This window comes from Sphaeramia orbicularis, chromosome 14, assembly GCF_902148855.1.
Source record: "Sphaeramia orbicularis chromosome 14, fSphaOr1.1, whole genome shotgun sequence".
NCBI classification, from domain to species: Eukaryota; Metazoa; Chordata; class Actinopteri; order Kurtiformes; family Apogonidae; genus Sphaeramia; species Sphaeramia orbicularis.
Window position 1 is genome coordinate 22,243,313 of NC_043970.1, and position 25,781 is coordinate 22,269,093.

Below are 25,781 nucleotides of genomic sequence, written 5' to 3' on the forward strand. Positions count from 1 at the left end.
GCTGTGAGAATACGGATTTACGATTATTGGAAACGATCGGTATGACCAAATGCAAATGTAATGCTTTCACTGTAATGTGTGTGTATGTGCAATGGTATGACAGAATGAGATGTTCATGTACTGTACTTGGAAGTTCTCTTTCTAACTGTTCTTTGGACCGTGATGATTAAGTGTTGGACCTTACAGTTGAAGCCAAGTGCTAGTAAAGTGTCTTAAAAAATTAAACTGACATATCCAGATTTGTGTGTTGTGTGTTACATGATAACACAAAACAGACAATTGTTAAGCCATAAAGACCCAAATATCCACCATCAATCAAAAGCATTGACTGATCTAAACTGTTTAATACCTATTGATCCATTAATCCTATCAACACATGTAAATAATTGGTGTAAAATACAGTTTGTCATCTTTTCATGATCATCAGATATGACCCATTTGGACGTTCAGAGGCTCCGTAGTGAATGTGGAAACACTGTCATCTTCTACAACATTGATTCACCAGTAAAAACCAAAGGAGTTGGATCAATGACAGTGGACATTGTCGCTTGTTTTATGTTGAGGTATTAATATCTTTGCTGAAAATGTCGGTTTCTTCAGTTTTTTCTGTTCCAGATATAATAACCCTCTAATTTAATCGGAGCTTTTATGAGCATCTACATGATCAGTGAATTAAAAATAGAAAAATACTTGATTTTCACTGAAAATTCGCAAAATACAGGGGATAATATTACAATACATGGTGATAAATCACATAAGAAAAGTTGACTAGAGAGAAAAATTCATTTGGGAACTGCAACAAAAGTCATATTGGGTTTTTATGGGTTAAAAGCTGAGCCAAGCCACGCTCAGTTCAAGTGATAATTTACGCTCTTTTACTACTTTCTGCTGAAAAAAAAAAATCATCTTTCAGCGTCATGTGCAGCGTTTAAACACAGCGGCGCGTCTTCCTCACGGCACCAATGAAATGCCCAGATGGTAATTAGGGTTTGTTCGGCTGATTGAGCCATGTCATGTTAGAGGTGGAGCAGGGAAGCAAACATTTCTTCTGGGTCCATAATAACAACCTAGACCTGGCCTTAAATGACATCTGGCTCACACACACACACACACACACACACACATATATACATGTGTGTATGCATGCCAAAGCGTTTATGCATGTCTTATAAGTACTGTACATATTTGACAGTAGCCTATGTGGTTTTCCGAGGCTGAAACACTTGTGTGTAGCCTGTGTGTGTGTACTTGTGCTGGTTGTATTTGGACATGTCTACATGCCTAATTACAACATAAACCAAAGTGACACCACAACCATGATGAAGCTGCTGTATGTTTGGAATAGGAAGTCCAGTACTGAGTGAGTAAATCTCTATCGGAGTACCATATATACATGGAGAACGCTGTGTCGTATATTTATGTATCCATTTTTAGTTGCTTTCATCTTGTTGGATAAGAACTCTGATTGTAAAACAGAACATTAAATCAAAAATAAAGACAGTGAAATAAGAACTAAATTGCAGAATCAGAGACTACAAGTGTGTTTTTGTCATTTTGTCCTTTTCATGTTTCATGATGTTTTTCTCTTATTCCGTCTTTTTGCGACAATTTTGTCATTTATCGTGTAATGAATTCTACGATGTTGTTCTGTCTTTTTTTCTTGTTTTCCACTTCCACAATATTTTCCTCTTGTATTGTTTGCATCATGTTCTCATTTCTTTTATGTCATTTCTGTCTTGTTTTGACTTATTACACCAGTTTTGTCTTGTTTCATCTCTGACAACATTTTTTGGCTTTATACCTTATCATTCTTGTTTAATATTTTCTTATTATACTATTAATATTCAAATCTTCTCAGTCCTATATACATCTTGTTTTTTGTGCCATTTTCTTTCTTTAGTCTTTTATGACATTTTTAACTTATGTCTGTGTCATTTTAAGTTTTTGCATTAACTTTGTCTTTCACTACTTTTTTGTCAAGTTTTACATAATCTTTGTCTTGTTTTTCAGGTTTCTTTGTTTCGTGTCTTTTGCATCTTTTTCATCTTGTTTAGTCCTTTGCGTTTTGACCTTTTTTCATCTTTCATGTCTTTTTTTTACACTAATCTTGTCTCGTTTCATCTACTTATGTATTACGTAGCTTTTACTTTCATCTCATCAGTCCTGTATGTCTTCCTTTATTACATTATTTTCATCATGTTTGTCTTTAATGGTACTTTTACCTGTTGCGTTTTTTTATTTCATTTTCTTGTTTCATCTTTGGTGGTGGTGGTGGGGTGTCATCTGATTTTGTTCCTGTCTTTTGTGACATTTTTGTTTTGTTGTGACTTTTTACAATGACTTAATCTAGTTTCGTGTTTGACAATATTTTTGTCTTTTCAGGCATTTTCATCTTGTGGCATTTTTGTTATCATCTTGTTAGTCATGTGTATATAGGTGTAGCCTTTTTCACACAATTTTCTTATTTTTACTTGCTGCTTTTATGGTTTTTTCCCATTGTGTAATATCTTTTACATAAAATTGTTTGTAGTTGTTATTATCTGTATTTGTAGTAGTATTAAAGTAACTATTATTCCTATTACTATAATCACAACTTTCACTCAGGACCAAAAATCCACCTTTAAACTAGAAATACTAATAAAACAATGAATAATGATTTGACATTTATCATGATCACTACTGATAGAGCAATATGGTAACATTTTTGGCCATGTGGCCCAGCTCTGGTTGTAAATGTTTCTTTTTTCTCCTTTCTGTGGGTATGTGCATGTGTTCATTACAGTCCAACAAAAACACATGTGTGAGCTGTCAGGACTCTGTGAGCCATCTCCTCCAGCAAAACTACAGGGGGTTTCCCAAGACAATTATACATCGTATCAGCGCCTCGCAAAAAGCAGAGGGGACCACGGAGTGCTGAGAGGCGAAGACGAAAAGATTTACAGTGCACAAAATTAAAGATCTGCTGCATGTGTATGAGTTGCATCTCAAATCGTCAAGAAGAGTGACGGTAGAAACATTAAACACTGAATGACAGCTGATGTATGTAACTATGTAACAGTGGGAGAAAACAAGAACTGAACCTCTCTCACCCTGACCTCAGCGGGTCAGGTGATGTTTGATTTCTAGATCTCACTGACAAACAAAAGCAGGATTGTCTTTATAGCTGCACGTCAGCTGACAGAGCTTTGTGATGACTGAGTGCTGAGTGTGTTTTATACAACAGACACACACACACACCAGAGTGGAGAGTTCAGGTGAACAAGTGCACTGGTCTGAACTGGACTGTTTATGCCCACTGGGGTAAAACACAATCTGTACAGTGTGAGGGGTACAATATATAAAGCTACAATAAGAGAAACGCTGTCCAGTCTTTTTAGTGAAAAAATGGGTCATTTGAACTTATGTCAACTTCTAATTTCTGACATTTTCAGACCAAATGTGCCAACAGCTGATCATCGATGTCTAATATGTTCCTATGACCATGTTCATGTCAGACATATATAGTATGTGATCATCTTTACAATATTATAATAAACCCACTTAACTCTCATTTATTACTACAATCGATAGTCATTCAGCTGAACAATAAACACAAAAAGAGAGAATGTGAAACCACTTAATCATGAACATGAATTATTTGCTCATGAAGCGGTCCTAAATTGCTGATACTTGGTTTCAACATCATCTTGCAGTTTCATCCACTCTTATGGGCTCTTGTTTAAATTCACTTGTCAGCTTTGACCTTAATGTAACGCTGATCTATATGCAAAATGCACCCAGAATAAAAGCAAACTTGGGTCACTTCTAAAGCAATGTTCAGTCAAAAATGCTTTCAAGATGAAGTATTGGACCAAAATGTGACACTGAGTGGGTTTTACTTTAAAGGGATTTTTGTCTGTGCTACTAGTTCTACTACAAAACACTGCGCATTAAAATACATTCACTTTTCAGATTTTTTCTAGTGTAAAATTCATAAACATAAACCTATGTAAGTATGTAATAATAAATGACATCTTGAAAACCTTCATCTACCAGCACTTTAGTCATTTGCTTTCCAAGTCTTCTTATCAAACTGTGCAAGATTTAGCACATTTGATCTCTGAAACAGAATACTGCAGACCAGTGTACTCACTTCCTAATTAAACAACACTCTCTTTAGGACCCCTACAGATTAAAAACCTACAGAAGCAGCTTTCACTGTCTAACATCAGAAACATGAAGGTAGCCCTCTTGAACTATAAAGGGGAACAAAGGTGTTGACAGTTTCAAAGGACACTATGCACCACTCTGAAAGTCACCCGCCTCGCCTCTCAACTCCTGTCCTGCACCTTATCAGTAACACACATCCACACACTGCAGAGTGCCAGGTTTTCTTATGATTCCAGAGAAACAGAGATAAGATTTCAGATGTGAAAGCAGTTGAGGGCCTTTCAGACACTCCAGGTTAACAGCAAATCAAAGCCCAGGCACTACAAGGCTCCTATTCTGTCCAAAACACATGCAGCCAATGAGCTCTGTGCATGTGCAGTGTGCAGAGTGTGGATGGTGCCAGATTCTTATCCTTACACACACACTTACACACAGTTCTCCACTTACTTTTCAAAGCCTGGATCAGAGCCTTTCCGTCTTTAATCAGCTCCTTAATGAACTTGTTGGTCTTGTCCAGCTCCAGTTCGTGAGACTTAAGCCTCTCCCTGAACAGAGGGCTGTCCAGGTAGCAGTCACTGAACTCCAGGGCAGGTAGTCCCATCTTGATCTGCAAGGAGGATCCAAACTTGGCAAAAGTGGAGGAAGAAGAAGAGAAGGAAGGAGGAGAAAACCCTGACCTGAGCTGCTACTCCTACTCCTACTACTGCTGCTGCTGCTTCTGCTCCAGCTGGAAATGATGGAAAATCCAATTACAACATGTAAACAATGCTCACCTCCATAAGCTAGCTAAACTGTTATTAGCAACATAAACCCTGAAGTTCACACAAACTCGACTGGTCCAGACTCCTCCAGAAAATGCAGTAGCAGTCCGACAGGGCATCCAATTCAATAAGAAGTCAGAGCAGAGGAGTGTTGGTTAAAAAAAAAAAAGTGCCGACAGGAGTCTGGGGTCCACTTGTTCAGGTAAACCGGCTCTGCCTTCGTCCGGACCCACTCATCCTGGACCGGTCCGAGCCTGCGTGAGAGACAGGGAGAGCGACTGGCGCCCGACGGAGGATGGATGTGAAGGAGCGGAGAAACAAAACTACAGGCTGGGAACTGCGGTGCCTTCCCTGGGCGGTTTTAAATGCACGGCTTTCTCCCCAGCCCCGCTCCCAGCTCCAGCAGCACACCGACACCAACCTACCCCGACCGGGATAATCCCCGGACTGACGGGCCCCTCCGCCAATCAGCAGCCGCGATCAGAGCTCTGAGGGGGCTGTGGGGCGGGGCTTACGTGTGTATGGGAGAGAGAGCGGGAGGTGAACCCCATCAGAGCAGAGGAGGTCTCACTCTGGCCGGAAATGAAAGTACAGAAAATAGATCTGAGCTGGATCTGGAAGAGAATCTATACACAAATGAACCAAAAATGATTTGTCTGTCAGGGTTTGTTTTTATTTTAAAATCATTTCCTTTCAAGTGTATTTTAATAATTTTTGTTTGGGTGTTTGCTTATTTATTATTTCTCAGCTGTTTTTACATTTATGCATTTTTATGCATTTGGCAGATGCTTTCTTCCAAAGCAGCTTACAGGGGAAAAAACAAAAAATGAAAGAAAAATAGAAGAATATCATCATCATCATCATCATCATTTTATTTGCAGACTTGGGAGTCCATTTAAAAACAAACAAACAAGCAATCAACAAACAGAATACATTTTAAAAATACAGGTTAAAAATACAAACAAAACATCATCAATATTATAAAAGACAACTGTACCAGTGTCGCCACATAGATTAAAAACTTTTTTTTTTTTTTTTTTTTTTTTTTTTAATCTTTTGTTATTATTTCAAATTATACATTTACACAAACATGTACCCATACGTAGGGAACTACACAGACACAACATATACAAATAAACCATACAACAAACGTACCAAACCCCCCAAAAAAAAGAAAAGAAAAGGAAAAAAAAAAAAAGCAACAAAATAAATAATGTTATCAACTCCTCTTTACAATACTCAGGGCTGAGTCAATACAATGCAAACCAGCAACACATTTCTCCATCAAAAAGGAAGTAGGTGACAGCAGGACACTTTTGTTGACAGTAGAGACAAAAGGATTCCATTGTTGATAAACAAATTAATTTGTCCACGAACAGAAAACTTAATCTTTTCCAGCTTTAAAAAGAAAAGTAAATCATGCACCCATTGCACAAAAGTGGGTGGCATAGAATAGATTAAAAACTTAAAACAGCTGTACAATTAAAACTCTGTCATACAGAAAAATAAAAAGCAAAATAATAGACTAAAATACAAGAATAAATTAAAAGAGACATAAAAGCAGCTGTACACTTAAAAACAGTGAAATAAAAATACCAAGTAAAAACAGAATAGACATGATAATACACTTAAAATGGAATGTCTGAAAGTGCTAGGACAACAGGTGCTCTCTGAAAAGTTGGGTCTTCAAGAGCTTCTTGAAGATAGGCAGTGACACCCCTGTTCTGGTAGTTTTGTTGTCATCATGGTCATATGTCATGTGTAGAATAAATAAAATACTGTGTCATTTGTCATTTTTAATTGCTTTTTCCTCTGACTTTTATCACAATTTATTTTCACACAATGATTTATCTGAATTGATTTGTAAGAAACATTTTCTTAAAATTATTGCTTTAATTTCCTACTTTTTGCAGTTTTGTAGCCTTTTGTCTTCTGGCTTTAACTCCAACTTTACTTTAACCTCCCGAGATCCAGGGAAGTACAACAGTTTTGATGCAACAGTTTTTTCAGATGCATTGTTTAAAATTTGTATGTAATGTTTTTTTGTTTTTTTTTTGTATAAAGCTGTGAAACTCTTGACCACAAACAGTTTTAGGAAGTAAAATATCAGGTTGTATATCCTGCTTTTGTTTTGACTGTTTTTAAAGATGCTACCTTATTATTATCATTAGTAGTAGTAGTAGTAGTAGTAGTAGTAGTAGTAGTAGTAGTAGTAGTAGTACAGATACAGATCAACTTTGCACAGAATGTAAATTTTTCCACTGACATCAAATGTAGAAAAGATCACCAGATTATTACCAGGACCATGAAACATTAATATCATCAGTCCTTAATAATACTGTATTTGTATATCAAAGCAAAAAATGCATATAACAACAACAACAACAACAACAACAACAACAACAATAATAATAATAATAATAATAATAATAATAATAATAATAATAATAGTTTCAGGAATGAGGAGATAATGTTTATATTTATTTATAACTATAAATGTTTATATTTATAGATATAGTGAGGAGATAATGTTTTCTTTATATATTACACATGAATATACTGGTTATTAGAATGTATGGACTCCTACCTCTTGCTGAACATAGATGATCTTTGTCTTCCGCGGTTCGGGAACATGATTGGTGGGAGGAGACGATGATGTCATTTCAGTCAAAGCGGGGAATTTCTACTCAATTCATCTGACACGGATTAAAACCTGCACTAGTTTACTGCGCCCTCTGCAGGTATGGTACTGTACTACAAAAAGGTTAAGGTTTATGCTCATAAACAGTAATTGGGGTGTTTGAGTAAAAGTTATTGTAAATACTGTCAAATGAACGAGTTTAGTACCTTTGCTTGGATATTATTTCATATAAAGCACTGTTCAAAAGTCTTAGGAAGCTTTTCGTTTTGTTATTTTTGCAGAGTTGTAATGGGCAAGTGTCTGCATTTCTAATAATAAAAAATATATTTGCATGATATAGAAACATACACAAAAAGATTAAAAAAAAAAAAAAAAAATTAAACAGCTTCTACAGGTGAAGTCGGTATTAGTGATTTGGATTCAGTAAAACTTCAACTATCTGCATGTTTTCTATTATATTTTTGTATTATATTACACACCACATATGCATCTCTCAAGCATGGTAGTAAAATATTTACAGCAGGAATATACAGCAAATATGTAAACAGTTAAAAAAAAAAAAAAAAAAAAAAAAGCATTTCAGGAGAAAAACACAGTACCATACATGCATCTTTAACTGCACACTTTTGTCATCACTTCTTTTAAATAAAGTAAAATATCTTTGGCCTTTATATCTCTAACATAGACAACTTACATGTGACAAAACCAGTTTATTTTCACCAAAAAGCTCTTTGAATCTGCCAGAGCTTTGAATAAACTACTGTCTTTTCTAGTGTCACCGCCTCGGCCTCTTTGCTGTTACTAATGTAACACCTTGGCTCCATCTTCACACACTGCATGCACATAGACGCATATTTTAGGTTTGTGGTTTGAGTGTGAAAACAGCTCAGCTTCTAGACTTCTTCATCCGTCTTGTCATGTCTCTTTTGCTCATTTGTCTGTCTGCCACTTTGCAGAGTAGAGACAGAGATTGTCATTCACAGGAAGTTGGCATTGTTTGTGTGCATATAGTGAGAGATGCAGGAGGACAAACCAGATCAAACCTGTTAGTCACGTATAGAAATGGACAATAAACCTCACTGATATTTAAAATATAGAACCACCACCATTCACAGGGACAGGTTATTTTGACATTATAGCAAATTATGTATAATTTAGAAAGTAAAGAAGAAAGAAGAAAGTAAAGTTTACTATTCTTCCAATTCCTTTTCGATCCTGCAAAATTCATACTTGCACGTACTTAAAGATAGATTCTGTACATTTAAATGTTATTTTGTATTTGTCTTATTTTGCTTTGCATTTTAATTTGTTTCTTTGCATGTTCTAAATAAATAAATAAATAAAATATAATGTATATAAATGGCCCTGCATTCATATTTTGTCTCTATATATTTTGCCAACATTATGTGAATAAAAACATGTTTATCTTCTGAATGCCTTCATATAATGTACTATAAATGTGTATTATTCTCAAGAAGTGACATCTTTTATTTTTTCAACACTCTGTTTAAAGCACAGGTGTCAAACATGTGGCCCGGGGGCCAAATCTGGCCCACCAAAGGGTCCAGTCCAGCCCCTGGGATCAATTTGTGAAAAGCAAAAATGACACTAAGATGTTAACAGTCATTTTAATTCAGGTCCTCCACTCAGACCAATTCAGTCTCATAATAACCTATAAATACTCACAACTCCAAATTTTTCTCTGTGTAAATATAAATGTTTTCATGTATTTAGACTAAAACAAAGTACAATTTTGCAAAAAATCTGAATGACCTGAACAAATATGAACAACCTGAAATGTCTTAAGAGAAGTGCAATTTTAATAATATTCCACCTGTTACTAAATATTTTGTGTATCTGTAGATCCACTGTGATCTGTAAGTTATAATGCACATGTGGAAATGATGAACTAAAGCATAATAGTGTTAAAATTATTATTATTTTTTTTTTTTTTTTCCAGTTTGTTCATGTTATTCACATTGTTTGAAAGGATAATTTGTAGATGTGAACATTTTCATAATGTAATTTTACTTTTTTCACTGTAAAACGTAGAGAAAAGTTTGGAGTTGACATTATTTATATATTATTATGTTATTATTTTACTGGTCCGGCCCACTTCAGATCAAATTTAGCTGAATGTGGCCCCTGAACTAAAATGAGTTTGAGACCCCTGGTTTAAAGGAATGGTAAAAGAGTTATGTGAGAAGTTTAAGTGGATGGTTTTATGCAGCACAAACTATATGGATCTACTCTGCCACCTTCTGGGCAGCAGATTTATTACAGTACATGTAGAATTGTGCTCTTGAATTTTGGCAGTGGCACAACGTTTGTTTTTGTAAACTTCTCAGCCTCCGTTTTCTTTAAGATTTTTTCCACATGTTTTGGAGGTGCATTGAAAAACAATCATAAGCATAGTTTTTTATATGATTCATAGACTTTTATTGGCAAATAAATCATATTTGTACAGAGAGTCATGGCTAAAACCTTTGGCTTTGGCTGAACATGTGTTAAAAGGACATGTTATTTAGAACTGGGACAAATAGATAGATAGATAGATAGATAGATAGATAGATAGATAGATAGATAGATAGATAGATAGATAGATAGATAGATAGATAGATAGATAGATAGATAGATAGATAGATAGATAGATAGATAGATAGATTACATTAGATTACATTAGATTACATTAGATTACATTAGATTACATTAGATTACATTAGATAAGGGTGAATATTTCATGCACATCACAAATGAACTGAATATTTAAAGAGTTATTTTTGGGAAAAAAAACACAGGGATGAACTTAAATGACCATAAATGTGAGTGCAAAATGGTCTTATTACTGTAGGATGTGTTACAAATAGACTTAAGTCACAATAGTTGTGGTATAAACAATCAACCTCAATAATTTCACCCTCCCGTCCAGAGATCACGTCATTTTCAGTCGACAGGAGCAACAGTTTCCACCTCGGCCCCTCCGGTGTCTTATTTTACATACTGAAAATTTTTTTGCTCACTGCTGAAATCCGAGTTGCGCACTGGCACATTACGTACCGTGACACTTGCGTAAAAATAGAAGCAGGTCATTCCACGTCAACTCACCTATAAATCACAGCTTTTAACAGTTACATCACAGAGTTTCATTAAAGTCAGAACTCTCAGTAATTTCACAGCCATTACAAAAATCCTACAACTACTTTTAACTCTGAAATTCAAAATGTCAACCTTAGTGCATTATTGGACATTGTCATCTACCTCCTCGTCAGTTGCCGGGACAACAATCTCCCTCCTCATGCCATAAAACATCCAATCAGCACTTGCTAAAAAGTAAACACATGCAATAAAACAACTGGTATAAGGTCATAAACTGACAAAAATCACTCATATTCACTATTTACAGCTTCAAAATGTCTATAAAATCTGTCTGAATCACTGTATAGTGTTATAAAAACCAGCATGCTTCTGGATCTCACTGAGGCACAGGATTGGCCCATATTTAATGTTTGTGGAAATTACCAAAAATAGTCACTTGGCCGATAAAGAGTCAAAGGTTGGAGGATTGGTCTTTGGATTTTAAACTACATCGAATCCTCATTTTCCACTGGATTGGAGTTTGTGCTGACCATCCTAGAAACTGACAGGATAAATTGTAATGTATTTATGTAATTAGCTGTAATTGTAATTTTTTCATCAATCTATTTTTCATAGAAACAGCCATAATGAAAATTGTAAGTCATGTCTTGAGTGTATGTATAGTCAAATTAAATAAATACTTCTCTCATATTACTGCCACACTGTTAATCCAACCAGCATTAAATAAAATATAGCAAATGAAGGGGAGAATTTAGCAGTAATGGAAAATACCTTATTAAGCACTCTCAGTTCCAATACAAGTTACTACTGGCACGCTATTGCTAAAACAGGTACTAAGAGAGGATCACTGTTTTACAAACTCATCTAATGTTCCTTATAATACACTGAATAATCTCTCATAAGGACAAACTTATAGTAATTTATCAAGCCATATTAATATTTATGAACATGTACATGAAGCCAGAAATGCTAGGTTGAAAGGTGTTTAGCAAAACAACATGATATTCAGCATTTATGCATTTTGACCAAATAACTAATGCCAAGGATAATAATGGATCTGTAATTTACAAGAATTACATCCAATAGTTATTGTTTTCATGTAGTTGTATGTGGATTCTGGGTTGTATTAGAAGATGTTCATCTGGTATTAACCCTTTCATGCAGTGATCCCTATAGTGGACAGCTATTCAAAGCTGCTATCTTATATATTCATGGATTTTATTGTTTTAGTTCCATATCAGCCAATAAATAAATAAATAAATAAATACCATTGCTGTAACTTTGCTGTTCTTGATAAACCTGATCTGCAGTAACACGTTTGAGTGCAAGTCAATTCCTTGCAATTGTTATTAGACTGTAATTAACTTTTTTTTTTAACAAAAAGGTTATTTTTGCATATTATCTCCATAAAGTCAGTAATAACTAATATTACAATATGTCAAAATGTGACAAAGCATCAGATTAACAGCATTAAAAAAATTTCATAGTTTTCACACAGTATCCCACTATAATGGACGTTCTGTGTCCGACGTGTGTCCCGATGTTGCAACCCGGGAGGGTGTACGGGTGCTATGTTGCTGTTGCACCATGGGAGGGCGCTATCGTACAATGGCACCACGGGTACAATGCCGCTAGTATTAGTAAATACATATTTCCTTGCTTCAAAAATTTAACTCATGGTGTTCCGCTGAGTGGATATTTTTGCAAATCCATTGAAAATTAGTTCATAAAAAAATTCACTCGCAGTTTTTTTTAGAATAGAATAGAATAGAATAGAATAGAATAGCCTTTATTGTCATTGTGCAAAAAAGCAAACAATGAAATTGGAGTGGTACTTCCCACCCAAAAATAAAGTGTAAACATATAAGAATTTGAAAGGCATAAAAGACAATAAATACAGTTAAAGAAGAATAAGAAGAATAAATATATAAAAACTACTATTTCCATTGCACAATTAAAAACTACTATTGTTATTGCACATGCCCAGGAGGAGGGGAGGTTATGCATTTAGGAGCCGGACAGCCCATGGATAAAAGGTGTTCTTCAGTCTGTTTGTCCGGCTCCCTAGGGATCTGTATCTCCTTCCAGAGGGCAGGAGATTGAAATGTCTGTTCCCTGGATGTGACAGATCCCTCACATCATGCCGAAAGAGGAATAAAAACACTCAGGAAAAAAAATCTTGATTATGGTTCTCATAATTCATGCATGAAAGGGTTAAAGGATGGCTGCCACAGATCTTACTGAATATAAATTTAGAGCTGAAAACATTACTTTTTAAGTTCTTTTTTATACTTTATATTGTCCCAAATAGGATTATTATAATAAATTTGAAGTGGAAGGGATAGTGTAAAAAGCCACTGCAGATATAAAAAATAAAAACAAATGACCCTTAAAGACCTCCACAGCCATCTGCAACTAAAAACATCAATTAATGTAAACTGTTGGACCTTTAATCCTATCAATACATTCAATTATTCCAATAAAATGCAGTTTTTCAGCCTTTCACCACCATATTTGGACGTATGGAGGCACTGTAGTAAACATGGAAATGGAAGAATTTTCTGCAGTAGTGATTTACCAGTAAAAACCATAGAGTCTGATAAATAACAGTAGTTGTATTTTGTTGAAAAAGTCACTTTTGTTTCAGTTTTCTCTGTTCTGATGTAACAGCCTTTGAATTTCTGTTAAAATTTGAGGAACATTCACATTCTTTGAGATTCAAATGTAGGAAAATCCTGTCTTTTCACTAGAAAATGGATTCAATACAATAATAAATGGTGATACATCACTTAGGAAAGGTTAAATGTTGATTAAAAATATTTATATATATAGTTATAGGCCTTTGTGGGTTAAAACAGGGGTGTCATACATGCGGCCTATGGGCCAAAACCGACAGGCCAAAGGTTCCAATCTGGCCAGCGGGATGAATTTGCAAAAATTACATATGAACATATTAACAGCCGAGGGTGTCGAACTCACTTTAGTTCAGGTATTACAGACAGACTAATTGTAATCTGAAGTTAATAACTTATAAATAATGTTTCCAAATTTTTTTCTTGTCTTAATGTGAAAAAACAAATACATTATGCCTGTAAATAATGACAACTCCAAATTGTTCTCTTTATTTTACTGCAAAAAATGAAATTAAATTAGGAAAATATTTACAATAACAAACAATCCTTGAACAAGAAAATGTGAATAACCTGATTATGAACAACCTGAAATATCTAGAGAAAATTAAGTGCAATTTTTTTTTTTTTTTTTTTTTTTATCTTTTTGCATTATTTTAAATTATACATTTGCACAAACATGCACCCATACATAGGGAACCACAGAGACACAACATATACAAACAAATTATACAACAAACCTACCAAAACCCCGAAAAAAGAAGAAAAAAGAAAAAAAAAAAAAAAAAAGGAAAAACAAACAAACAAACAAAAAAACACACACCAAAAAACAACAACAACAACAACAACAACAACAAATTAAGTGCAATTTTAACAATATTCTGCCTGTTACTAAATGTTTTGTGCCTTTATAGATCCGATCTGTAATACACATGTGTAAATGATAAGTTGAGGCATAATATTGTAAAAAAAAATTGTGCTTATTTTTCTGGAGAAATTTCATTTTTTTCAAGTTATTCACGTTTTTTATTCGGATAGTTGTAAATGTACATATTTTCATAATAAATTTGACCCCCCTGAGTTAACACATATTATATGTACTACTCCTTGGTCATTCCATAAACATGTGCAGTGACTTCTTATCCGGTTGTTCATGGCGACATATGCAGAGTATGATCACTATGTCAGCTCTGATTCCTGTTTATAATGTGACAGAAGTATCCTGTGCACACTCACCTCTGCTGAACATCTAAGTAAGAGCGACTGGCATTAAGTAAAGTGGATTCAGGGAACTGAAGTCATGCTCTTTGTGTCTTAAATGTTTATATTGTGTTCCTCACCAGTGTCTCCAGGAGGACACCCCCTTAAAGAATGTATCAGTGCTCAGTCAGACAGGCGGTCCTGGATCCCACGGCATGGACACTTGCGTCACCACGTCTCAGTCGTCCTCTTTCTGCTCTAGGACGGTAATTTTAGTCATGACGTGGGTCTGTTAAAATGAATCCTCTGACGCTATTAGGAGAGTGGTGTGGTGAGGTGGGGAGGTGTGGGGGGGCTGGGGGGGCTGGGGGGGGGGTGGAGTACAAATACACACAGAGTCTGTAACGCACAACCATTTGTCTGGAGGAGGAAGTTGATCACATCAGGAGTAACAAGGGTATTTCACCAAAAGCTCAGTGAAAAACAGAAGAGCAGAACATGCAGGCTTGTCTGGGTCACTGTCACATGACTTTTCCACAGGTGAGTGACGCCTTCACAGCAGGGGTATCAAAGTCATTTTAGTTCAGGGGCCACATTCAGCCCAATTTGATCTGCAGTGGGCCGGACCAGTAAAATAATAACAGTAAGAAAAGGAAAATTATATTATGATCAGGTTTACATCTACAAAGTTTCCTTAAAAATTTGAATAACATAAACAACTTGAATTGTCTTGAGAAAAACTAGTGCAATTTTGGCAATATTCTGCCTCGGTTTATCAGTTTATCATTTACACACAAAACATTTAGTAACAGGCAGAATATTGGTAAAATTGCCTTTACTTTTCTAAAGACATTTCTATTTGTTCATATTTGTTCAGGTTATTCACGTTTTTTGCACAATTATAGTTTGGTAATGTAAACATTTTCATGTAATTTTACTTTTTTTACACCAAAAACACAAAGAGAGAATTTGGGATTGTCATTATTCATCTGTTATTATGATAATATTTTACTGGTCTGACCCATAGAAATCTAATTAGACTGTATGTGTCTGTATGTGGAACCTGAATTAAAATGATTCTGACACCATTGATTGTTAACCCTTTCATGCATACTGGTCACTACAGTGGACACTTATTCTACAGCTGTTCTCTTGTATATTAATGGATTTTTTTTTTTATTTCTTATTTTTTACACATATCTTTATTAAAGTTTTAAGACATTACATATCGTTTCTGACATGAATTGGTAACATTGTGTAGATCTCCCCTGAGTGTAATAGTTATAGTTTTCACGCAGTTATCAGTAAATGCATGTTTCTTCGCTTCAAAAATTGAATGCATGGTGTCCAGCTGAGGGGACATTTTTGCAACTCCATGAAAAATAGGTTCCTAAGAATTTTTTAAAAAATTATTATTACTATTTTTTTTTTTTACTTTTTAAAATTTATTTATTTTTCATTAGAAAATTTTCAATCGCATTGTTTTTTTCATGCCTAAAGAGGAATAAAAACACTCAGGAAAAAAAATCTTGATTAAGGTTCTCATAATTCATGCATGAAAGGGTTAATATCTTCAGTGTAATTTTTGCATTTCACAAATTCATCCTACGGGCCAGATTAGACCCTTTGGCGGGCCAGATTTGGATGTTTGTGTTTGTGCTTTACAGTGTTTCCAGTAGAAATAAATACTTTATTTTTTTTAGTTTCTTTTATTGGATTATTTAATTGGAACCATGCATATTTATGAGCATTGCTGTATAAAAAAAATACACCCATGTAAATTAATTGGTTTGATAATGCAAACCAATTACAATAACAATAATAACAATAACAACAACAGAAAAAAAACGAATAAATAAATAAACCCCAAAAACAGAAACAAAAAACAAAAAACAGCTCCACAACAAACTAAAAAAAAAAAAAAAACACGTCTAGATGATGTCTCTATAGGACGTGCAATAGCTCAGTTATTCTTGGGTAAATATGAAAATTCTCAACCTTTTCGAAAAACTAACTGCTTGAATTTCTGAAATTCAAATTTGTGGCAGTGTATACCATGCCACCATTGTCCTATACTGCACACTTCCCTGTATTTGATTCGTCCTACTGGCAGGCAACAGGAAACGTCTGTCCCCCTCCCTAGAAAAAGAGATCCTGCACCTCAGTGGGACCAACCTGGTTAAATAAAGGTTAAAAATATAAATAAAATAAAATAAAATAAAATAAAATAAAATAAAATACAAAAAAAAAAGTAGATAAGTGCTTGTGGGTGCAGAGGAGATAAGCTATACTATTGTTTGACTCTTCTGATCATGTGACCTGTGGATCAGATGGACAGATAAACGTAGCCAACATTTGCATCTGCTTCGCTTCTGCTCCGTCTTTGATCTTTGCACCTATGGTGTCAAATCTTTTGTTTGAAGAGACTCGACCCGAACATCATTCCCTTCTGCCATCCACACCCCCGACACCACCCATCAAAAACACACACACAGGTTCCCACTCTCCACCCACTCGTGCACTCTGACTCCAGTTTTGACGTCATTCCCAGCAGTAGCAGCAGCAGCAGCAGCAGCAGCTCCGTCCAAAGGTCCTCGTGGAGCTGTTAGCTGACACCAACTATCCCCTCACATCCAGTCATGCCACATTCCACTCCACGTCTTGTTCTTGGGAAAAACTCTGTGGGTAGGCACTGTGGCTTTGCACTTCTATGCCTGTATGTGCATGTGTGTGTGTGTTTTTTTTCTTCTCCCTCTGCCCCCTCTTCCCTGGATGCTTTTCCAAAAGACATTCCAGATGTGAGCCTGCTCCGTCTCTATACTCTACCTCTGGCAACTAATGATAACACAGAACAGAGCTGTGCCACTTCCCCCTCTGCGTTGTGGCTGTAACATTTACTTGACTGTGTCTTTTATAAGGAGTGGAAGAAGCAGACAGTCCAAGGGTAAGAGAAACAAGGATTCTATAGCAGAAATATTTAATGTTTGGCAGGTGAAGATGAGCCGAATGAAGCAAATTACATCATTTCAGCAGCAAAAATGTTCCCTTTGAATACTTTCACTGATGGTTACAGTGTTTTGTTAACCTATGAAGACCCAGTGCTACTTTTGTGGTAGTTTTTCTGTGTATTTAACTTTTTATCACCATTTACAGGGTGGGGAAGCAAAATTTACAATGAACATTTAGTTGTTTTTTCTCAGCAGGCACTACGTCAATTGTGTTGAAACCAAACATATATTGATGTCATAATCATACCTAACACTATTATCCATACCTTTTCAGAAACTTTTGCCCATATGAGTAATCAGGAAAGCAAACGTCAAAGAGTGTGTGATTTGCTGAATGCACTCGTCACACCAAAGGAGATTTCAAAAATAGTTGGAGTGTCCATAAAGACTGTTTATAATGGAAAGAAGAGAATGACTATGAGCAAAACTATTACGAGAAAGTCTGGAAGATACTATTAAAGAAGAATGGGAGAAGTTGTCACCTGAATATTTGAGGAACACTTGCGCAAGTTTCAGGAAGCGTGTGAAGGCAGTTATTGAGAAAGAAGGAGGACACATAGAATAAAAACATTTTCTATTATGTAAATTTTCTTGTGGCAAATAAATTCTCATGACTTTCAATAAACTAATTGGTCATACACTGTCTTTCAATCCCTCCCTCAAAATATTGTAAATTTTGCTTCCCCACCATGTGTTATATATTATCCACTGCATTTTACATTTTTTCAGTGAAAATGTTGTATTTCTCTATATATTATTTACTGATTATGTTGATGTTCATAAAAGCTCAGATTAAAGTTGAGGGTTATTCTATCAAAACAGAGAAAACTGACGAAAAATTGAGTTTTTCAGCAAATATATCAAAAACTGAACGTAAAAACAAGTCTCTCCATCCACTGTCATTGATCCAACTCCATGGGTTTTACCGGTGAATCAATGTTGTAGAACACAGGTGTCAAACATTTGGCACGGGGGCCAAATCTGGCCCGCCAAAGGGTCCAATCTGGCCTCTGGGACGAATTTGTGAAATGCAAAAATTACACTGAAGATATCAATAATCAAGGATATTAAAATCATTTTAGGTCAATTTAATTTAAAGTGGATCAGACTAGTAAAATATTATCATAATAACCTATAAATAATGAAAACTACAAATTTTCCTCTTTGTTTTAGAATAAAATAAGTAAAATTGGAAAAAAAAAGTTACATTTACAGACAGTCCTTTCACAAAAAATATGAATAACCTGAACAAATATGAACAATCTGAAATGTCTTAAGAGAAGTATATGGAATTTTAACAATATTTTGCCTGTTACTAAATCTTTAAGTTGTGATGCACATGTATAAATGATCAACTTAGACCTAAAATTGTGAACATTGCACTTTTTTTCTAAAGAATTTTCAGCTTGTTCATATTTGTCCATGTTATGTTCAAGTACAGTTCGTAGGTGTGAACATTTTCATAATGGAATTTTACTTTTTCACTCAAAAACATAGAGAAAACTTTGGAGTTGATATTATTTATAAGTTCTTATCCTATTATTTATGTCATTTTACTGGTCCGGCCTACTTTAGATTATATTAGACTGTATGTGGCCCCTGAACTGAAATGAGTTTGACAGCCCTGTTGTAGAAGATGACAGCGTTTCTATGGTAACTAATGAGCCTCTGACCGTCCAAATGGGTCATATCTGATGACCATGAAAAGATGACACACTGTATTTTAAACTAATTATTTACATGTATTGATAGGATTAGTGGATCAACAGGTATTAAACAGCGTAGTTCAGTAGATACCTTTAGTCACTGGTGAATGTTTGGGTCTTTAGGGGTTAATAAATCAAAGTAACTTCTCATATTCTAAAAGTATTTCCCAATGTTTCAACACTTGAAGAATACTTATAGTTGTTCAAGGCAAAGGGGAAGTTGTAATGATCTGTCTGAGGATTTAGACATACCGGTATATAAGTCACCAGCCTGAGTAATTCTTGGTAAAGAGTGGATCAACAGGTATTCGAGTTCAGATCAGTAGATGGTTTAGGTCAGTGGTGGATGTTTGGGTCTTTATGAGTTAATATTGGGTGCTATTTGCAGGTTTTCTGTTGACACTTGCAGCATTTCCAGTAAAACCATTACAGCTAACTTCAAAGTGTTGCAGCTTTGTTTATTTTATTGTCCGGCCTTGCTCTGATTTCAGGTGAAGTTACATCACTGCTTCCCATCTGGAAACTATTTTATAGCATGAAAAAAAATCAAAGTGATGCTCAGTCAGAACACAAGTTTGGTCATGTAGCGGCTGTGCGTGGCCATCAGCCAGCCCAGATTCCCCTGGTGGGTTTATCTTTAAAAAAAATAAAAACAGACAGACCGAAAGAACGAGGAACAGAGTGAGGGGGTTGTGAGAGGGAGCATTTCCTGGAATCCTATCATGAAGGCGTCGTGGTGCTCCTTCTCCTGTCTGTCGTGTGTTAAAGCCGGTCCTGATGACATGGACGGTGACCACGGTGGGTCTGCTGTGTCGTTGCAGCCGCAGGGACATCACTCTGCTGCGTCCAAACCGCTGAGTCTCTGTAGAATGTCTGAGGGAGACGTGACAGTGCTGCCGTTTGGACCTTCATCTCTGGACGTGTCCAGGCAAGAGCAGCGGACTCTGACCAGGCTGTACAGCCAGAACGGAGGATATCACCTTAGGATTTTACCAGACGGAACAGTGAGTGGTGGGAGGCAGGAAAATGACCCCTATGGTGAGGAAAAACTTCTTTACTGTCTTTTGTGGCTGTTTTCTTTAACCCATAAAGACCCAGTGCTACTTTTGTGACAGTTACCAAATACATTTTTCTTTCTATTTAACCTTTCCTATGTGATTTATCACCATTTTAATGTAATATTATCCTCTGTATTTTGCTTTTTTTCAGTGAAAATCATCTGCTTTCCTATATTTAATTCACTGATCATGTAGATGTTCATCAAAACTCAGATTAACCCTTTCATGCATGAATTACAAGAACCTTAATCACGATTTTTATTTCTTGAGTGATTTTATTCCTCTTTAGGCATTAAAAAAAACAATGCGATATAATTGGTTTTTATTAAGATATTTTTCATAGAGTTTCAAAAATGTCCACTCAGCTGGACACCATGCGTTTAATTTTCGAAGCAAAGAAACATGTATTTACTGTGAAAACTATGAAATAAAAACATGTTAATGCTACTAATCTGATGTTTTCTCACATTTTAACATACTCTAATACTAGTCATTATTCACTTCATGGAGATGATGTCCAAAAACAAAAAAAAAAGAACTTTTTTGTTAATTACAGTCTAATAACAATAACAAGGAACTGATTTACACTCAAACATGTTAAATCAGGTTTATTAAGAACAGCAAAGTTACAGTAATTTTATCAGTTGTTGAGTATGGGATGATACATAAGTGTCCAATATGTTGGCTGATATGAAACTAAAACAACAAAATCCATGAATATACAAGAGAACAGCTGGAGAATAACTGTCCACTGTAGTGACCAGTATGCATGAAAGGGTTAAAGTTGAGGATTATTATAGCAAAAATAGAGAAAACTGACGAAAAAGTGACTTTTTCAGCAAAATACATCATTAACTGAACATAAACCCAACGTGTTCATCCACTGTCATTGATCCAACTCCATGGGTTTTACTGGTGAATAAATGTTGTAGAAGATGATAGTGTTTCCACGGTAACTACAGAGCCTCTGAACGTCCAAATGGGTCATACCTGATGACCATGAAAAGATCACAAATTGTATTTTACCCCAATTATTTACATGAACTGATAGGATTAGCGGATCAACAGGTATTAGCCACTGACTTTGAGTTCACGTTTACATTTCAGGGTCTATATTCAATGGAAAATGTGCAAATATTTATTTCAGATAATAGCTGCACTGACTTTAGCCTTGGACAAGCAACAAAGAAGACAGGATGTTGAAGTAGAATGTACTGTTGAACACTGTCTCATTTGTGTGTTTCAGACATCCTGAGGCTGAAGGCTGTGAGTGTAGGAGTTGTGGCTATAAAGGGCGAGAGGACAGGAAGATACCTGGCCATGAACAAGGACGGACGCCTTTACGGATCAGTAAGCACTGAAGAGACAGCCTCTACTGTTTAAGAACTTTACAGTCATTACAGCTATCATACATTTGAATAATTCAGGTAAAATATAGTTTCTCAGCTTTTCATCATCATCAGATATGACCCATTTGGACCTTCAGAGGCTCCGTAGTGAGCAGAAAAACTCTATTCATCAGCAGTTCGATGACTGACAGCGGCTGTACATACTATTTTATGTCAAGTTAAAGATTTATTTTGCTGAAAATGTGATACTTTCTTCAGTATTCTTACTTTGATATAATAACCTTTGAATTTACTCTGAGCTTTCATGAGCATTTACTTGACCAGGAACATAACTATACCAAAATACCTGCATTTCACTGAAAAATGCAAAATGTAGAGTATAATATTATTATCATAAATGCAGATAAATCACTTAGGAAAGGTAAAATATAGTGAAAAAAGTCATTTGAAAGTCACCATAAAAAATAATTCTATGTTTTTAATGGTTATAAGCAAGAATGAAAAGAAAATCTGAACTTTTAATCATAAAAAACAATTTCAAAACCCTATTTTACTGTGAGGAATATTTCATAATCATTATCAGCATCATCATCCTCATTCCTAAAAGCATGTTCCCTGAGGTCGTTATGAACTAACATAACCTTTTTGGTGATTAATAGGTTTAATGGCACTAAATCTTACAAAAGTTTTAAGCCATAAAGGCCCAGACGTCCACCGCTGACCAAAAGTATCTACTGATACAAAATGTTTAATACCTGTTCAGCCACTAATCCTATCAATACATGTAAATACTTGGTGTAAAATGCAGTTTGTCATCTTTTCATGGTCATCAGATATGACCCATTTGGACGTTCAGAGGCTCTGTAGTGAACGTGGAAACACTATCATCTTCTACAAAATTAATTCACCAGTAAAACCCATGGAGTTGAATCAGTGTCAGTGGATGGACACACTGGGTTTATGTTCAGTTAATGATATATTTTACAGAAAAAGTCACTTTTTCTTCAGTTTTTTTAATTTTTGATTTAATAACCCTCAACTTTAATCTGAGCTTTAATGAACATCTACATGATCAATAAATTAAATTAGGAAAATACCTCATTTCCACTTAAAATGCAAAATACAGAGGATAATATCATAATAAATGGTGATAAATCACTTAAGGAAGGTTAAATAGAGAGAACAATTAATTTGGGAACTGCCTCTAAAGTAGCATTGGGTCTTTATGGGTTGATACCACTTGTCGCAATGTGAAACTATAGGAAATTCACCAGCATCTCTTGTGGCCAAAGGAGTTTTTCCAGTTGATCAGAAATCATTGTGAGTAATAGTTGAGAAATGAGCAACATCAACTATTGGGAAATAACAGATTCTCCCAGATTTCTATTTTTATCATCCAATGGTTAATTCTGTATGTTTGACTAACCAAACAAGCAGAATAAAAAAAATAAATAAATTAAAAAAAAAAAAAAAAAAAACTTTTGAGAAAACAATTGACAAAGAAATAATACTACGTTACATGTTGAGGTTCTCATTTTAACAGACCACCTGCTGTGGTCAACAGATCCTCACTGTAACAGGAAAATACATGAGTGGAATGTAAAATCAGTCACTGACATTTGACCTTTCTTGGTGATGACCTAGTGTTTAAAAACCCTGGTATTTCTGTACCTGGGAGGCAGCAGCTAGCAGGACTCTGGAAGTGCGGTCTGTTCTGTCACTATATCTTTGAATATGTAAAAATATACTATAACCCTGATTCAGTGACTCCAGAGCAAGGTTGTAATAGTTTTGGATTTTTCATTATAGTTTAGTTTTATTTAGTTTTGACTTTTTTTTCTCTAATTCGGTTAGTTTTAATTAGTTTTTAGAGCAGGTTTGCTAGTTTTTATTAGTTTTCGTTATTTTCTAAATGCTTAGTTTTAGTTTCTTTATATCTTTTCTCTTCTTCACCGTCGAATTCAAATAAATCCCACACAGGACTCTGCTGCTTTCTCCCAACTCTAGTCTCCATGTTTCCAGGTAGAGTGGAGATGAAAGCCAACTCTAAACGACAAGTGACGAAAAGTGATGGACTGTTAAATATGATATGGTTCCAGCAGCTAAAATTACTTGAGGGAAATAAATTGATTTTTATATCAATCCGACATTGACAAAGACGAAAACGAAGGGAATTTTATCCATAATTTTCATACATTTTAGTTAGTTTTGTAAGCACACAATACAGTTTCAGTTAGTTATCGTTTTTTTTCTTTTAATTATAGTTTTTATCTATTTCAGGTAACAAAAATGTTTTTACAATTCCAGTTTTCGTCATTTCGTTAGTTTTCGTTAACGATAATAGCCTTGACCACCAGAGTGCTAGAAACTTCCATGACACAGTGATGACATTTTCTCTCCTTCTTTATTTTCTCGCCTCAGCAAGTACTTAATGATGAATGTTACTTCGTGGAGAAGTACGAGGAGAACCACTACAACACTTACTGCTCTCAGAAGTACAACTGGTACGTGGGGCTGAAGAGGAGCGGCCAACCCAAACCAGGACCGAACACCCACCAGGGTCAGAAGGCCATCTTTTTCCTGCCAAGACCTGTGTGATCAGCTTATAAAGCAAAAGACGGAACACCAGACACGACACACTCAAGTCTTCCAATGCACATTAACAGCAGCTGAAGTATCCCATTTAAATACATATAGCACTAAAATCATCAATACTGTAGAGGACTTAGTGCACATAATTCAATCCAGGATATCTGTGCATCTTTTGTTCCTTTTTACCATCATTATCCAAATGTTGAGCTAATATCCTTTGCCTGCGAACACATATATGCCTTCTCACTGCAGACAGAAAAATGTGTGCAGTATTAGTGCACGTCAGTCTTGACAAATGGGTCTTCACTTTGAACCCTGGTATGAAATACCACTGCTGGAAGACAGCAAGGGACCAGCTTTATACAGAAATAGTTCTTCAATTGATCATGTCTGGCACAAAGGAAACCAACAAGCAGTAAAAAATACAAAAATGCAGACCATCTGGCAGAGAAATCAAGCGAACAAAGATTTTCCAGAGAGTCAACAGTGTGTAATATTAGCGCCGTACTACATACAACACAGTAATAACACTTGTGCTGCTTTGCTCAGGTGTTCTGAGTGGCATATCTACAAAAAAAAGTAATTTACAATCAGATTTGAGGATAAACAAGTGCTCTCAGATGATCTTAGTTTCACTTTTTGGTAAATGCACAACACAATAATGTAAAATCCTCCTTTTGGAAACTTGTTCCATGCAGAGATGGCCATAACAGACATTTGTTATGTGGGTGCAGTGTTACATGGAGTTGTTACTATGTGCACAGGTCGGATGACATTCTTGGTCACAGATGGCACTGTTACAGTATTCAGTGTTGTGATTACCAAGTGGCTAGGACACTTAGGTTTCTACAGCGTATAATCACCTGAAAATAAGAATAACTCTGTTTCTCAAAGTCTCTGCAGTGCTCCTCATAGGTTTCATTTACATAAATACACGCCATCAGATTTTTTCAGAGGACTGATCCAATGTCCAGGATCTTTCCAAGGACTGAGTATTTCCTTTGGAGAAAGAGCAAGTATGCTGTTTATCCTTCCACAATCCTCTGCAGGAATCTGATAAAAAGGAATCTCAGAAAAAAAAAAAAAAACAACAGACGATCACAACTTCAATTAAAACCTCAATGAAAAAGTATAAAGAGCTTGTTGCACTGTTTTTAGCAAATGTATTTAAATACAGTTGGATGATTTTATTAGACGAGGCACAGCACTTTTATTTACACAGTGCATTTTATACAGAAAAGGGAGTTCAGGCTAGAGGAAAAGGAAATCATAACAGACATATTAAGAAATGAAGCGACAATCAGAGGAGGATCTGTGACTTTGAGAAACAGCTGTTGAGTTTTCTTTTCCTCAGTATTCATCGGCTGCAATCTGAAACTGCACCACTAGATGTCTCTGGATATGACACAATGAACCTTTAAGTTGAAGACTCCATCTGCTTGTGTCCAAATTCCTTTCTGTTTTTGCAGTTTTCACGTTCCTGTCATTTACATTTTTTTTCCCAGAGGACCACAAACGTCACATCTGTAAATGTATATTTTATTTTAAAAACATACCATACTGTTACTGTAATAACATGCCTGTTTAAAGT

The 25,781-nt window shown here is 35.4% G+C and overlaps 2 protein-coding genes across 3 annotated transcripts in view; one reads left to right on the forward strand and one right to left on the reverse strand.

Moving 5' to 3' along the window:
* LOC115432415 (rho GTPase-activating protein 26) overlaps positions 1-5,338 on the reverse strand; it is a 143,805-nt gene extending 138,467 nt beyond the window's left edge. The window contains exon 1 of the mRNA XM_030153244.1: positions 4,597-5,338. Within this exon, the coding sequence (XP_030009104.1) occupies positions 4,597-4,750 (154 nt within the window). The 5' untranslated portion in view covers positions 4,751-5,338. The remainder of the gene's footprint in view (positions 1-4,596) is intronic.
* Positions 5,339-14,937: 9,599 nt separating this feature from the next.
* Positions 14,938-25,295, forward strand: LOC115433558 (putative fibroblast growth factor 1). Of its 2 annotated transcripts, XM_030155032.1 has the most exons (4): positions 14,938-15,017; positions 20,013-20,229; positions 21,496-21,599; positions 24,020-25,295. In XM_030155032.1, exons 1-4 carry the CDS (start codon positions 14,976-14,978, stop codon positions 24,194-24,196), a joined length of 540 nt encoding a protein of 179 aa, XP_030010892.1. In that variant the 5' UTR covers positions 14,938-14,975; the 3' UTR covers positions 24,197-25,295. The 2 variants fall into 2 exon arrangements, with proteins under 2 accessions (XP_030010892.1, XP_030010891.1); XM_030155031.1 differs by lacking the exon at positions 14,938-15,017 and having other exon boundaries at positions 19,852-20,229.
* Positions 25,296-25,781: the final 486 nt, after the last annotated feature.